General features: G+C 37.4%; 3 protein-coding genes across 3 annotated transcripts; 1 reads left to right on the forward strand and 2 right to left on the reverse strand.

The window, feature by feature from the left end:
* The first annotated feature begins 309 nt into the window (after positions 1-309).
* On the forward strand, positions 310-12,285 carry LOC144473775 (calcineurin-binding protein cabin-1). Its single transcript, XM_078187969.1, has 12 exons — positions 310-711; positions 1,056-2,605; positions 2,692-2,859; positions 2,933-3,121; positions 3,193-3,336; positions 3,407-3,587; positions 3,647-3,771; positions 3,842-6,890; positions 8,495-8,658; positions 8,725-8,992; positions 9,072-9,218; positions 9,305-12,285. Exons 1-12 carry the CDS (start codon positions 628-630, stop codon positions 11,027-11,029), a joined length of 7,794 nt encoding a protein of 2,597 aa, XP_078044095.1. The 5' UTR covers positions 310-627; the 3' UTR covers positions 11,030-12,285.
* On the reverse strand, positions 6,876-8,408 carry LOC144473776 (nucleoside hydrolase). Its single transcript, XM_078187970.1, has 5 exons — positions 8,272-8,408; positions 7,957-8,164; positions 7,694-7,865; positions 7,362-7,615; positions 6,876-7,296 (listed from the first exon to the last, which is right to left on the reverse strand). The coding sequence occupies exons 1-5, from the start codon at positions 8,331-8,333 to the stop codon at positions 6,985-6,987; spliced, it is 1,008 nt and encodes a 335-aa protein (XP_078044096.1). The 5' UTR covers positions 8,334-8,408; the 3' UTR covers positions 6,876-6,984.
* Positions 11,820-15,614, reverse strand: LOC144472003 (uncharacterized). The gene is made up of 13 exons (XM_078184634.1): positions 15,454-15,614; positions 15,219-15,376; positions 14,919-15,128; positions 14,522-14,734; positions 14,325-14,437; positions 14,008-14,258; positions 13,750-13,765; positions 13,596-13,661; positions 13,069-13,231; positions 12,791-13,000; positions 12,499-12,711; positions 12,305-12,417; positions 11,820-12,232 (listed from the first exon to the last, which is right to left on the reverse strand). Exons 1-13 carry the CDS (start codon positions 15,519-15,521, stop codon positions 11,990-11,992), a joined length of 2,037 nt encoding a protein of 678 aa, XP_078040760.1. The 5' UTR covers positions 15,522-15,614; the 3' UTR covers positions 11,820-11,989.
* Positions 15,615-15,969: the final 355 nt, after the last annotated feature.

Here is a 15,969-nt window from a genome sequence, read left to right on the forward strand (position 1 = left end):
ACTGCAGATTGGATACAGAGTAGTATGGTGAGGATGTGTGCACTAGCTTAGGGAGTAAGAAAGCCATGAATAGGTTCCATTACTCTAATCCTACTTGGATGTGTACATAATAACTAGTAACTTTCATGCATATATTGTATATACTTTTGCGGAAGGGTTAGCGTTGTGTACATAATGGGATTTACTCCATTATGCTGGCGAGCAAATCCCCACCATTTTACTGCGCATCCAATCCGCAGTGGATTCTGTCTGAGCTGTGAATTGTCAGCTAATCAAAGCAAAGGACATTTCTATATCTACTTTGATAACGGATCAAAATGCAGCATGGAGGCTGCAGATGTAGGTTCATTGCTATCTTATATATGCATCGATACCGATCATGCGCATGCGTGCATTATACGTAGCCTACAGAGAGCGTGTATACCATATCTAATATCATGATTCACATTGTTTCGGACTTAATATAAGTAATACCAGGTATACAGGATAGGGTACTGTTCAACTCAACTCAATAACACATGACACTGACACTTAATTCAGGGGTCAGTAATATGACGGCGTTGAAAAAAATCGGTTGAATTGTTGATAATTTAAGTAGAAGTACAGATTTTGAAGGAATTGTTCAAGATGATCAAAATATCGGCGTTAAACGAAGAATCTAGCGAAGAAAGTGAAGAAGAAGATGTACCGACAATTACGAAAGAAGCTCAAGTAAGCATCGAATCTGTTTATTAATATTCTTCCAAACTTGTAACCTACAATCTTGTTATCACTTTGAAGAATTGAATTATTTTGTCTAACAAATACATTATGATATATAATAATAAAAGTTATCACGACAAAAAATAAACAAGTTTCATAGGAATAAATTTTTTCCATCAACAAGAACATTCATTAACACGCCTACTGATATTAACATTAATTAATTAAATAAATGACATCTTCAGAATTATTTAATGTTTTCAGCAATAACTATAAATTATTTATTCATAAATAATAATCAGCGTACCAATAGGAATATAAGAGACTTATTAATATGCGAACATGTGTTACAGGAACAAATAGCTCTTACCGAATATAATAGAGCCTTAGTTTTACTAAAAGAAAATAAACAAGAAGATGCTCTAAATATTTTTAAAGATCTATTAGAAACTGAATTATTGGATGAAGTAGAGAAACCTGAAGTACCGGATGGTAGATCCAGGCCAATGTTGTCGTTGAAATATTCTTGTTTTAAGAATATTGCTGCTATACAGGTTGCATCTGGCAATTATGATGAAGCTATAGAAAATTATTGGGAAGCAGCAAATTTGGATAATTCGGATGTAACATTATGGTACAGATTAGGCACATTAGCTATGAAAACGTCTAACTTAGAATTAGCTTGTTCCTCGTTCAAACAAGGCTTGAAATGTAATTCTAATCATTGGCCATGTTTAGATAATATGATAACTGCCTTGTATGCTGTTCCTGATTATATGAACTGTCTTTTGTATATTTCTATGGCATTAGAAAAAGATCCTCACTACGTAAAAGGCTTGGCTTTTCGTGATAGAATATTTAAAGACATTCCATGCCTTCAAGAATGTTATAAATTATATAATAGCGACTGGCACTTAGATCCCCCATTATATACAGAATATGATCATATGATGGGAGACAAATTGTTAGCAGAAGCGAAGGATGTCGCCGAAAGGTGGGCACAAGTATGTAAAATAGAGTTTACCCCGAAACCTCTGCCAGATTTAGAACTCAGGAAACCTGTGAAAAACTACACCTGGCTAGACTTAGGAGAAAGTCTATTAGATATGCACAGATACATAATGGAAAGCGACTCAAGTTTTGTTAGTAGAATTAAGCTGACAGTTCTTAATCTGGAAGAGACACCTACAAAGACAAATACTGAAACAGATATTATAGGAAACAATAGCGTAAATACTTATGAAACTCTACTTACAAATATGATTATAAAGAAAGAAAATGATAATGAGAAATTAATTAAAATGGACATCGATGAAATGAATTTCCCATTTGAATCTACAGATGACAGCCATGCATGCAATGATAACGATATGGTAATGCAAGCTGAGACAGAGGATGATAAGAAGTCCAATTTCAGCGATGTACAAATAATAGAGGATGAAGATCCTTTAGGTATTTTAGATATAAATCAAGGTATATTGGAACAGAATCAGGCAAAGACCGAGCTAGAGGAGCAAAATAATTTTGAAACATACGAGAACGTAGACAAATTAAATTCAGAGAAAGTCACAGAAGATGTCTATAATAATATCGGAAATGAGACACGGAATGACAAAATCAGCGATAAGGACGATGAGAAACCATACGAAAAAGACTTGAAAAGAAATGATGACGTACAATCCAAGACAGAAGAAAAATCTAATGAAAAGAGCGAGAGGAAAGAAGAAGTCCAAAAAGTAAAAAAAAGACGTAGGAGTGCTCTCTGTTTCCTGCAGCAATGGGCTTGGAGTTGCAATAGTATGAGACGATCAGCACGAGTGAGAAGTTCAAACAGGAGAGAAGCCGAGAGGGATGATGTTCAATTAGAAGAGACTCTTCGAAGAATATTTCCTACCACTTTACTGTACGTTTGAGTCTAGAATATGTTTCGATTTATAAAGTAATTGGATAAGATAAAACAAAAATAAACTATAATTAATCCTGTTTCAGGCCAGATTCGGTAAAATTAACTAAAGATGATCCCTCAAAAAATATAGATGATTCTATGGACACAATGGACTTGTATCAATTATTCACCAATCAAGAAAATAATAGTAACAATGCTACAGAGACTGTTAAAAGCTCAGAGAGTTCAAAGTCACCTAGTCCAGACAGGAGGTAATTATTTATCTATTAAAGTATTCTGTCATATGCGTATAGTTTTTTGAAGGAATGTTTCTTTCTCTTACAGTCGACAGCAGAATTATTTTGGTACAGAATATGAAATAGCTGATGTAAATATGTTCATTGCTGAGCACAATGGCAAAAGTAATTTAATGATAATCATAGCAAGATATACTGAATTTTTATGTACTAAATGGGATCAAGAATGGCCGAAAGGAATGTCCGATGTCTATTTACAAGCCTATACATTCATGAGGTAAACTGACCCATGAAAATTACTTCCCTTAATCGAAACCTGTGAACGGAACTTTTCTTTCTTTTCTATAGAGATCACATTTCACATCCATCACCATTTGAAGAACACGCGAACAACAATATTTTGAAATTGGATGCTGAAATGACTTTATTATTTGGTGAACTTCACACTGATACATGGTTGAGTAATAAACCGGACATTGTACCTTCCTCAACGTATGGTTTCCTTTTATTTTGTGATTATGCAAATGAAAAAGAAGCTATAATAGAGTATGTTTCGTTTTAGATTAGATAAACTTGGTACAGGTATGCCATCGGAAGAACTGGGTCATATAATATTTACAAGTGTGCGGAGGGATATTATAAATGAGGAAAATATTTTCATACTAGTGAGAGTTTTATGGCTGAAAGCCAATATTTTCCTGTGTCAAGGGGATACAGATATAGTGATTGAGACCTTAGAATTGGTGAGTATTAATGAATATTGCAATGTTGTTGAAAAATGATTTAAACTGTTTGCTTTCAGTTATTGAGCCACATGCAAGAATTGGAGAAACGGAATCAAAATGTTTATCTAAAGTTACCGAACTGTAAATACAACTCGCAGATTAGCATTAAAATTGTGGAGAAGAAACTGAAGTCTATTCAGAGGTAAGTGCGCACTTTATATAAAATAAAATGAAGAAACAGAATTTTGAAAAGATTGAAATTAAAAACGCAGGGGACAGAAACTGGGCGAGATTCAAAACTTACACGATGAGAAGAAGTATGCCGAGTTAGCTTACGTATTACAAGATACGTTCAAGTTCGCGAAGCAAGGAAACAAGCTGTTGTCTGTCAGCGACAACATAGTGGACAGAGTACAACAGTTGTCCATGTTATTAGACAGTTTATGGCAGCTTCAGCAGTACGAGGAATGCTACGTGTGGGCCGAGGCCTGTCTCAACGAAGCATGGCAAAATTACTTGAATTCGACCGATGAAGTAGAACAAAAGAAGTGGACAAGTTCTGTGTTGATGGCACTGGAGAAGTTGGAGGCATGCACGATTGAAGTCAGCACATTTGTCCTGAAATATTTACCAGAGGCTCGTCTCTCCAGATTAGTACAAAACTTGGTGCATATTGTGTGCAATCAGTTAGATGTATCAGAGACCACTGTAGGGTTACCACTGGAAACCGTCCTTCCCTGGATTCTGTTACATTATATTTTACAATATAAAGAAGATAAGGAAAGGGCGAAAGTCGAATCAGCATACAAGAACAGACAACACAATTCCAACAATTATTCCGAATCGGACGATGAGGACGATGGTGTCCCGGCATCCATCATGATTCTATTCATTGCTCACGAGTTCATGGGTAGGCATTCTTGGTGTTGTTATAACGAAGCGAAATTGTTATTTTTCACGTTGAACTTGGTTATTCCAAAACTGGAAACGCCGCAGTTCTCCAGTATTAAGGGCAAGGTCTCAAAGTATCTAGAACAAATATTCTACTGCTTGTACGGACATTATAATAAGGTGAATAAGGGACGACCTAAACACGTGGAAGAACACGGAGTGCCTCAAATGAAAGTTACCTGGGAGGGAGCACAATTACTTTTCGACTTTTACAAGCCCAAGCAAATACCGGATTACTTATCGCCGAGGTCATTGACAATCAGCTCAGACACGGAAGATTTGTTCAAACGAATAATTAAGCTGGTCCCCCCAGAGAGTGATCCGAACCAAGTGATCGACGAGATGATGGCTTATACGATGGGCGAGCGAGATACTATGCCAACGGTGAAGAAGCTTCTGCCACATTCCATGTCTACTATTTACTATTTACTGGCCGATTTTTACTTCAAGAACTGCAAATGGAGTGTAGCGATACGATACTATCTGCTAGATCTGTGCTTTCATCCAACCAGATTGAACTCCTGGGCAGGCTTAGCAATGTCGTCGGGCACTGTGATAGATTCTTGGTTGAATAAGTATAAGCCTATAAACGAAGATAAACTTCTAGCAAAAGCAAAATTAACTCAATCCAGTTACAGACATGCTGTCGAACTAGACTCCTGTAATCATATCATATGGACAGAGTATGGGAACTTTGCCTATGTTGTTCACTCGTTTTGTTCGCGACTGTTGAAACAGGAAACTGATACGTTGAGCATGGAACGATTCGAAATTCTAGAGACTAGGAAAGAAGAGATGCTAGAAATAGCAAATCAGTGTTTCCAAGCCTGTGCTCGTTTGTTCATTGGGACCAAGGATGGGCCGATACAGCATGACGAGAGATGGCTTTATCAGTATATGCTTGGGAAAGTCGCAGAGAAGAAGAATCAGGAGCCACCAATATTTTTAGAACACTACGCGAAGGCTAGCGATCTATTGTATCACAACAATGCGCAATATCCTCGTAGAATAAGTCACAATAGTCCCCAACATCTCTCGGTAGAGGCATTGGAGGTCCACTATCGTATTCATGCGAGCATATTAAAGTATCTGGAGCAACACGAGGGCAAGCCGTTGAAAAAATCGTTGGGGCAGCTGCTACATTATTATTTGGAGAAATGTGCTGAAGGACCCTTCATGAAATATAGTTCGAAGCTGAACGACAAAAACAAGGAGGACGGACTTTTCGTCGATAAAAGCGGTAATAAAGAAGTGGAATTTGCTGCCCAGGGAGACAGAAATGTCGTTACCATTTCTCAGCGATCAAATAGCATTGAAGAAATCGAGATAGTCGATAGAACGAATAAAGGCTTCAATGCTTGTAGTCATCGTGTTTTAAATGAGAAGTCGGAAACACGGAAGAGGTCACCCACCGATATGCCGCAAGACAATGCGAAGAAAATGAAGGTGGGCAACGTGTCGCATCTGCAATTAATGCAGGATGTCGTCGCTTTGATAGATGATGTAATCTCAAGGGTCTGTGATATGGTCTCGCAGAAGGAGAAAAGGGACGACATTATAATGTTGTCCAGCGACGAGAGCAATGAATCCAAGCAGCAACAGAAGAAGAAATCAAAGATGAAAACCGTCGAGAACAAGAAAGCTCCATTGAGCACAATTAAAATGGGTAACGTATTCGAAAGCGAATCGAAATCGGAAAACGTCCAAGACTTGATGGATGCGTTGATGAAACAGGCGATGGAAATCAGCCAGGAGACAAGACAGTCGACGCCAGAAGACGAGGATACGCGAAAATTCGATGGGAAGTGGCTGCAGAATGAAGATTTACAGTCCGTCAATAAAGAACCGAAAGATAAGTCAGGGGACAAGAAGAAAATGCCTAACAAGGAAGAAACGTCCTTGAGCAGAAGAGGCTCGCAAGAAAGCACCACGACGACTCAAACGACCACAACAACTACGGAAACGAACAACTCCAGTTCTAGTAGCAGCGATGAATCCAGCAGCAGCGACGATAGCTCTGATAGCGATAGCTCCAGCGATACAGAAAGCGATTCTCCAGGTGAAAGCGACGTCGACGAGAAGAAAAAGAAGAAGGACACCGATTTCGTGCAGAAGGAGGAAAACATGAGAGACGAGGATGTCGCGGCTTTAATAGCATACTGTCTAGCTGGCCTAGAACAGTGCGTTCTAAGATTTTCTGAGCATTACAAATCGTTCTACAGACTGTCGCACTTCTTCTTTAACAATAAGACTGCCAAGGATATCACGAAATGCAGGAATCTGTTGTTGGACACTTACAGCTGTCAGTTTTATCGCGGCGAGACTTTCCAAGGACTGTTCGCTGATAGAAAAAGCACCAATTTCTTTAGCGTAAGTATGCATTGTATTTCTCTCTTGTTTACAATACTTCACTCTTTTGCTTTACCATGCTTTAGTTTGCGAAGGACGGAATTTAGTGAACGATTTAAGACAGATGTTTTAGCAACGCATCCTGGAAAGCTGTTACATTGAAACATTGTACTATTTCCGAATTGTTTGACTTGCCAGTCAAATGTGTGTAGTCCACGAGTACTGATCCCCTAGCTGCTCCATCAGTCACAGGACTTACATTGGTCACTGTAGACTCCTCTATCAATTCTGGCCATATCATAATTGCAGCAGCCATTGCATCCGCTGGAGTCCACTCAGTACTATTCGCTATACTTAGCCGTTCTGCTTTGTTCAGAAAATTCATAGCAGTGGAGTTTAGCTTCCCCAGTATATTGGCACGCCAATCCTGTTTGAAAAACAAATACCACTGGAATCGGCAAATATCATTGATATTTCTGTGACAATAATTACCATATGTATGCTACTGCTCTTAGCTGTCTCCCATGGAAATAGAATACTGACTGTATCACTGCGATTCAATACAATTGAATTGCTCTCTGGATCTTGGCCAAAATTGAACTCGACATTGGGTGAAACATTACCGATTCCAGAGACACTGGACCCTAGTATAATAAGCTTCTCCAAATAGGTAGTGAACAAAGGATCCAATGTCATTGCTAAAGCGACATTTGTCAATGGGCCGATACATAATAGTGTTATCTCACCTGAAGGTATTCGTCATATTACCGAATGAAATCGGATAATATATGAAGAAATAAATGATAGTTTAATCAATTTTCAACCTGGATACGCTTTTGTTAAGTTCAAAAGTGCCAGAGCTGCATGTACACTTCCATCGACGTGAGCAGTAATTTCCTCGGTAAAATTGAAATCCCCCAAACCATCAGAGCCAAAGTAATTACTGGGTTTGTACGTATTTAAGAATGGCCTCTGTGCCCCTTTATATACCGGTATCTGATAGAAATTAATATTATGTTCAATCTTGAATTAGAATCAGTAATTTGTAACGCTGTTTCTTGTATGAGACAATTCAGTGGAGCCTTACGTCGCCTCTGTCTGCGATTGTCAGAGTTTTAAGTACATTTGTCACCACATTGTCCACATACGTATTTCCATATGTACAAGTGATCGCCAGGACTTCGATTCCTTTTGATTTAAGAATCAAAAGAATTGCCGTGGCATCATCGACACCAGCGTCCGTATCAATTATCACTTTCCTCGAAGCATCAGTAGTCCTTGCTGAATCTTGAAAACTAATATCCTTATATTTTTTTACTATGAAATATATACTGCGTGGAATAATTTAGAAGTTTCTTGTTTGTGTAATTCATGAAAAGTAAGAAGGATATTTAATTCTTACCTAATACTGCACCATGTCAGACAGAGAAATATCGTAGCGATATTGTTAGCAACTTTGTTCATAACTCAAACGTTAAAATGTACAATATTATTATTAAAAATATTACGCTATGTGGCACTTCACAGCAAGTATGGACGTAAATACACGCTACGTATTTAATGTAGTAAGACGTTATCGTCCTCGTGCTCCTTATCGTCAGACTAATTCTTGCTTATCTTCCTAGGGCGTATGGCATATTCCTAATCGCGAAGTAGATAGACCCGGGAGTTTTGCATTTCACATGTCGCGGTGCGTCACGCTGTTAATGCAGGTACTCAAGGAAACAAACGATGGCCGCATGTTGATGCAGTTGAGCGTACAGTTGGGAAAAACGCCAGAATCGGACAAGTAAACAAATGTTTTACTAAAAATATTGGTATTACGACCAGTAAAGTAACTGTATCACTTTTCCAGGAAATACTTACGTGACTCGGAAAGAGAGCAATTGTCTCGTCAAGCGTTGACTCTTTGTTTGCAATCCCTGAGGACGAAGGTACAATTGATGGGAACGGCCCCTTCTGATTCCATATCTAACAAGAATCCTGACAATAGAACTCAAGTGCTTCTGGATACGTTTTGGGTGTATCAGAGAGCTTTGAAAAGTTTCCCTCCCAAGGAACAAGCTATCCAAATGCTCTCTACCTTGCTAGTGGATACGTACAAAACGTATGTCGGTAACAAAGTAAGTTCCGTTTCATGCAATAGAAGGTATAGTACAATATTACTTTTCCCAAATTTTATGTAAACTTGTTCGTCGACAGAATTTGGAAGGAAATGTATTAGAGATTGCTACGAAATTTTGCAACGAGTACAATTATAATCGCAAGGTTTTGAGTAAGTTACTCTCCAATCTCGACAAACCTTCCACGGATGCTCAATCACAGCCTCAAGCTGCCTCCCCGACCCCTGTAAGTTTTATTCATAGTCGAAGTATCGCATACTATACTAAAAAATTTATCTACGCCAAAAATAAATATTTTCTATATATGAACAGGTGGTCACAACACAGAATCAAATCAGTTCTGCTTCACCACAGTCGTCTCAAAGTCGGAAACCGTACAAGAGTCTGACATCGACTGGTCGACCACGAGGACGGCCACCAAATGTGAACAAGTATTTGCAGGCGATGCAGCAGGGCACTAGCGCTATGAATCAGTTCAACACAAAAGCGAATTTTCATAATTACATGGACACATCCGGAGGAAATCGTTCTCTGATCAATCCATACTTTATGCATCCGTTGGTAGACCCGAATGTACTATCCGCCATATTAACCAGCGGCTTAAGCGGTAGCATGATGGATTCTCTGTCGGCCATGAATTACTTGAACCAAATGGGAAGCTACCAAGATATATTCAGACAATATCAGAACAATTTGTCTTCACTGTCCAATCTTGCAGGTGGTTTAAGCAGTAGTATCGCCAGTGCATCCAGCATTAATAGCGTACCAACAATGAGCACTGTTGCTCCCAACATCAACAATACACCCAGTACTAGCATCAATAGCTTGGGCAACATGAACAATCTGACAGTTCAGCAATTGCTGAGTTTGAGTAACACGACCAGTACAACTGCTGTTCGATCCACGGCCATGCATCAACAACAGTCAGTTACGACGACCACGTCGATTGCCAAGGATAGACCCAGTATATCTATAACACCGGTGAACACGGTGCCACCTAAAACGAAACCGTCGTTAAAGCAAAGCACTTCACAAAGTGATTCATTGTTGTCGGCTCAGCTTCCTAAAACTCTACAAATATCTCAAACATCAAAGCAAACGTCTCTACAACCACCGACTACTCAAGTTTCTCTACTAAAGCCGTCAGTTGTTCAACAACAACAGCAACACGTTAAAACCAGTCCACCAAAGCAGATGAGCGCTCCCCAAATACGAGTCTCAAAGTCATTAACCGAGCCCCAACCGGCTCACAATCCTTCCTTATCGCATTCTCCATTGAAAAATAATGCTACCGCGAGTGCAACTACTGTGCCACAGGCTGCACATTCAACGATTGGTACAACAATTGGCATTAAGCAATCGTTGTCAATGAATGTAACTACTTCTCAATCGGGGACGTCTTTGCAACACAAATTATTGTCGAAGAAGAACTCTCAGCGACCATACTCGCAGCTTAGCACGCATAATCCCATCAGGAAGACGAAACAGTCGACTAAAACGATACCTCCGCTGCCTGCAAACTTCTCTGATCTGTTGAACACTATGCCAGCTAGTTCGTCCTCCCTGACCCAGCCCCCTTACTTACCCTCGGAGTTAAGCGGTATCTCCGTGAGTCCCATAAACCCCCAGACTGCAATAAAGGGTCAAACAACAAAGTATTCCAATTATAAGAAGTCTCCAGTGAAAACGAAAACACCGACCACGGTTGAAATATCGGCGCCTTTGCCTAATTCGTTTACTCAAACAAGCTCTTCTGTCGAAGCTCTGTCGATGCTTTCGCAGTTGAAACAACATTCACACCTGGAGATCATACCTCAGCAAAAGGCGCAAATTAAACCAACAATGGACTATACGAAAAATTTATCCTCAGGTATAGGCATAGTACCACAAAAGCTGGCCGATCCTATAAGGTCGTCTAACGTGGTAGACTGCATAACAATATACGATTTGCCTAGAGGAAAATCGAGTAATCTTGCCAATAAAAAGATGGAAAAACCGATCAATGATAGCGTCGAAATAATAACTTTAGACGATTGAGAAAAAGATGAGACGTAACAGATTCGTATTAACATCGATTCACTATTTAATTTAGTGTAGTAATAATTGCTCGAACAATGCTGTGGAATATATTTCCAACTATTCGAGTTCATATCAACTCGAGACGACTGAAACAAATTACTAGCCTTTTTCTGTGTCTAAGAATACCATGCTGTGCAGACCTTCCAATTGTCATTCATATATTTCAGTAAATAACAATGACAGTATTAGATAACGGATCTTCGCGCGACGTATTCCCACTTGTATAGCTCGTTTTATAATATATAGTACCTTGTGGTATCAGTAAAAGAAAAACACTATTCGTTTCTGCCAATACTCGTGTTTTTCTCGACTCTTTAAATTTACCACGAATGCATAAAGATCCGCAATCTAGTAGTAATATTAATAATAATAACAATAACAGCAACAAACTATATTCTAAATTATAAAAATAATGTGTAACTGAAACAAGGAGCAGTAAAATGTAATTTTTCAAACATGTAATGTTAGCGTAGTTTTATGTCACTCACATATTAACGACGTCCTAATAACAAATACTAATGTTTCACACGATGCATTATTTTTTTATCGTTTACATTTACCAACCGATGAACTTTTCTTTTATATGTAAAAGTAAAGAAAATACGGTCAAGTATGATATTACCTACTAGCCAGACTTGTACATTTTCTAATAATTAATTTATAAATACATCTATTATAGTGAATTACAAGCATATACATAATGAAGGTGTTTTAAATATGGTTCGCATCTGTAATATAGGTCAAGTAATCAGTTTTTGGAACGTGTAAAATTTATTTCTTTGGAAGACATATTGCAAAATATAAAGTTTTATATATGTAACTTATTATATCATTCGTTACTCTGGCGTTTTAGTACTAAAGGAATATATTTTAATATATGTGTACAAATACGAAATATTTATACAATCGCGTTTACATTTATTTCTGTGACAACTTGAACGAATTCGCAGGTAAACCACGTACACCTAAACCTTTAACAGCAAATAGGTAACCTGCTTGCGGTTGCTTTTCCAACTGATCCTCTTTCAGTCCCACACGCGATGATGTTACATATAACGTGTCATAATTGGTACCACCAAATGCAACGCTGGTTATAAGTTCAGCATTAGGAATCTTAACAAAACGCAGCAATTCTCCTGTTTCTGGTTTTATATTCAGTATCTGTAAATATCCGTTATTGTTTCATTTCAGAATATAATGAATTTTAATAGCAATTCTAATTGAAATACTTACACCACCTCCACCATACACAGCTACCCACAAATTTCCATTCGTGTCTATAGTCATACCATCTGGAAATCCATTGATATTATTTTCTTGAAGATCAAAGACAGTCCTTTTATCGGCTGTACAAAGAAATTGATTAAATGTTACTCTATTCAATTTAATAAGAAAACATATCATAAGGTAAATTGTAAATTTCTTACATATAGCTCCTGTCTGAGCGTTATAATTGTATGCCACTACCTGATAGCTGTGCGAATCAATGTAATAAAGTGTGTTACCATTAGAACTCCATGCTACTCCGTTGCTTATACCTACAGGAGTTACTTGTTTTTTTATAACAAGATCAGCATTGACACTGTAGAAAGATCCTTTGTTAGGAGCAATTGATCCATCTACTTCACGAGCCATTGTTCCTAGGAAAATTATTTTATTATGCAAAAATAAAATTTACAATAAATTTACACACGTAGACTAAAAATAGTGTACACGAACCACCCCATAATCTTCCAGAAGAATCTACTTTGGCATCGTTCCACCTGGTTTCTACAGTATCACTGTCCACAGTGGCCAGTTTTTTAATTGGACACCTTGAAAGAGTTTCTTTTCCATTCCATGTAACTAGCATCAAATCTGTATTAACTCCTGCTAGAAATGTATTAGGAACACCATCAACAGGAACTACAAATCCTACGGTTCCATTTTCTAAAAATCACAATTATAAAATTTATTGTATTATTATTAGATTAAAATTGTTTATAAACTTCTGCTACCTATGTAAGCAGACGTAGTGGTCAACATTGAAGGATCATATCTAAGAATCTCTTGAGCAAGTATATCAACAAAATATAATGTTCCAGAAGTCTGATCCCAATGTGGACCTTCGCCCAGTGTGTATGGACCTGCTAATGGTATTACAGTTGGCTCTGACATCTTCTAAAATAGTAATAATAGTAATAATAATAGCAATAACAAACAACTTATTTGTATACAATACCTACTTGTAGCATTCAAGAGATTTCAATTGTGGTCGAAAATTTGTACAGTTCCAACGCTTTGTAACAATGCAAGAGTTCTTAATGACGATGTGGCGTTATTATGTACATCCATGTTCCCCTCTTGCCCTCTTTCATACTTCTATATATACATACATATATCTACAATCTATATGACCAATAAACAACACACGTTAACGAGATAGAGGTACAATGCTTTATCGCGATCTCTTCTATATTACCACGTTACATATGTACATATGTACCTATACCTTCTACGTGGATTTTAATCACTTTTAATTTACGTCGATCCAATACATGGACATCCAACGGTAGTAACATATCCGTACATGTGCGTCCATACTTGCTATCTGTTCAGGTTGTTACATCATCAATATTAAATTGAAAGGTTATCAAAAAGTAGATAAACGCCGCAATATTATTCGAAAGAGAGCATACCGATATTGCTGTAAATCTACAATATAAATTTATCGACTTCTGCAGTGCAATTTCATAAAGAATTAAAGTACAAATATTATAGTATATACGCGTAATAGTACGCGCACGTAATAGGCTATGTAATCTTTAAAATAAAAAAAACAATGGTTGCTTTTTAAGTTTTGCATTTTATTTCAATAATTAAGAACTTCACGGAATATAAGCTAATTCGCTTTAGGAAAAGCATTCCAATATACCAAATCTATTTGTATCATTTACATAGCACATTTGGACAAATCATTTAGTACAAACGAATTTGCTAGGAGGCCATGTACACCCAAACCATGTACACTGAAAACATAACCGGCATGGGGTTGTTTAATTAATTCCTCTGCGTTTAAATCTCGGCTGGATGTAGTTACAAATAGAACATCTAATAGAGGTCCTCCGAACGCACAGCTAGTTACATCATCCACGGGTAGCTTCAAAAATTGTAACACTCGATCCGTACGGGGGTCAACGTGAAGCACCTGTTTAATATTAGACAAATATAATATACAAAAGTGTAAAGATTCTATTGTTTGATATCTACTTACGCCGCCTCCGCCATACAAAGCGATCCAAAGGTTGCCGTTTATGTCTATGGTCATTCCATCTGGTAAACCCGTGATATTGTGTTTCTCGAGATCAAACGCGATTCGTTTGTTACCTATGAAAATCGATGATTATTATATATGTACATATTTTGATGACACTTAATTGTTAAATTTTTAACTTGTATCAAATTTCGTACTTATGGTTCCACTGATAGGCTCGTAATCGAATGCAGCAATTTTCCGTGTAGGGGTGTCTATGTAATAAAATATATCATCCTCATGATTCCAAGCTAATCCGTTACTATTTGTAACAGGAGATAATTCCGTCTTCGGTCTTAAATCGGAGTCGATGCGATAGAATGTTGCCTGATCAGGTACAACAACATCGTTCGCTTCGGGACCGATTGTACCTATTTCGTTAATTCAAAATCTTTGCTGTTATTCACCCGCCATTACTCTAAATCCAACCTAGCTTTCTCTGTTGTCTGTCCCTACCACTACATACAATAATATTCTAATCGAAGGTTACATATATGTACATGTACAATGTCCATATGTGGTTGGAACTAACAGATGTGTGCATTTGTCACATACCACCCCAAAATCTTCCTGAAGAATCCACTTTTCCATCGTTCCATCTGGTACCATTCCGATTGGTGTCGACAACGGTCAGCGTTTGGGAAATCGCTCGTGTTACATTTTTATGGCTGTCCCATGTAATTAGAGCGAAATCGGTTCCAGTACCAGCCACAAATTTATTTGGTTCATCATGAACAGGAACTGCGACTCCGACAGGACCATTTGCTACCATAATCATATAATGTAAATTCTTATTTGGTCAATTATATATGCTCTATGTAAATGGTGGTACATTTTTCAAAATTATTGGTTCACCTATGTAAGTGCAAGTAAGATCCCTCGTTATAGGATCACATCTGCAAAGCTTTTGTTTCTCTATGTCAACGAAATAGAGTTTCTGAGTACGATGGTCCCAATGAGGACCCTCGCTATGATCGAATCGACCTACTAATGGAACAATGTGATGTGCTTTGCTGTGAATATGATGTGCGTACGTACATATTTATTTGTTATTACAGTTTATAATACACGAAATGTGACTTTCACTTACCTGTTACGTGTATAAACAGCAATGTTCATCAGTAAAATAAGAAAAATTTTATAAATAATGTTTCGCATTATTATACGATTATTCGTACGAAACAATTAAAAAAAAAAACACGCAGAAGGGAATTGTTAAACATAAGAAATTTAAAAGGACTGCTTCAAACTGATCAGTTTCAAAGAAACGTTACAAATGAGACTTGAACGTCAGTTTACATCTTATATATGTATATGTGCATACTATACAGGTCATTCGCAAAATTTAGTAATCCTTTTTCTTCTTGCCTAATTAGTATGTCGATTTAGTTACACATTTTTCTTAGAAATGGAAGCTAATAAGTCATTTTCTTATTATCGCATTACGTATTTTCAACAGTTTCACTACGTCCTTTCTTGCAAATATTTTTTAGACGGTTTTCATAATAAATTAACAGAAACGGACGTACAAGACGAAAATGACTGACCATATATGTATATGTAGATAATACTCGTAAGAATTGTAAATTACACGACCAGTAAATTT

Source organism: Augochlora pura, chromosome 7 (assembly GCF_028453695.1).
Source record: "Augochlora pura isolate Apur16 chromosome 7, APUR_v2.2.1, whole genome shotgun sequence".
Lineage (NCBI taxonomy): Eukaryota > Metazoa > Arthropoda > Insecta > Hymenoptera > Halictidae > Augochlora > Augochlora pura.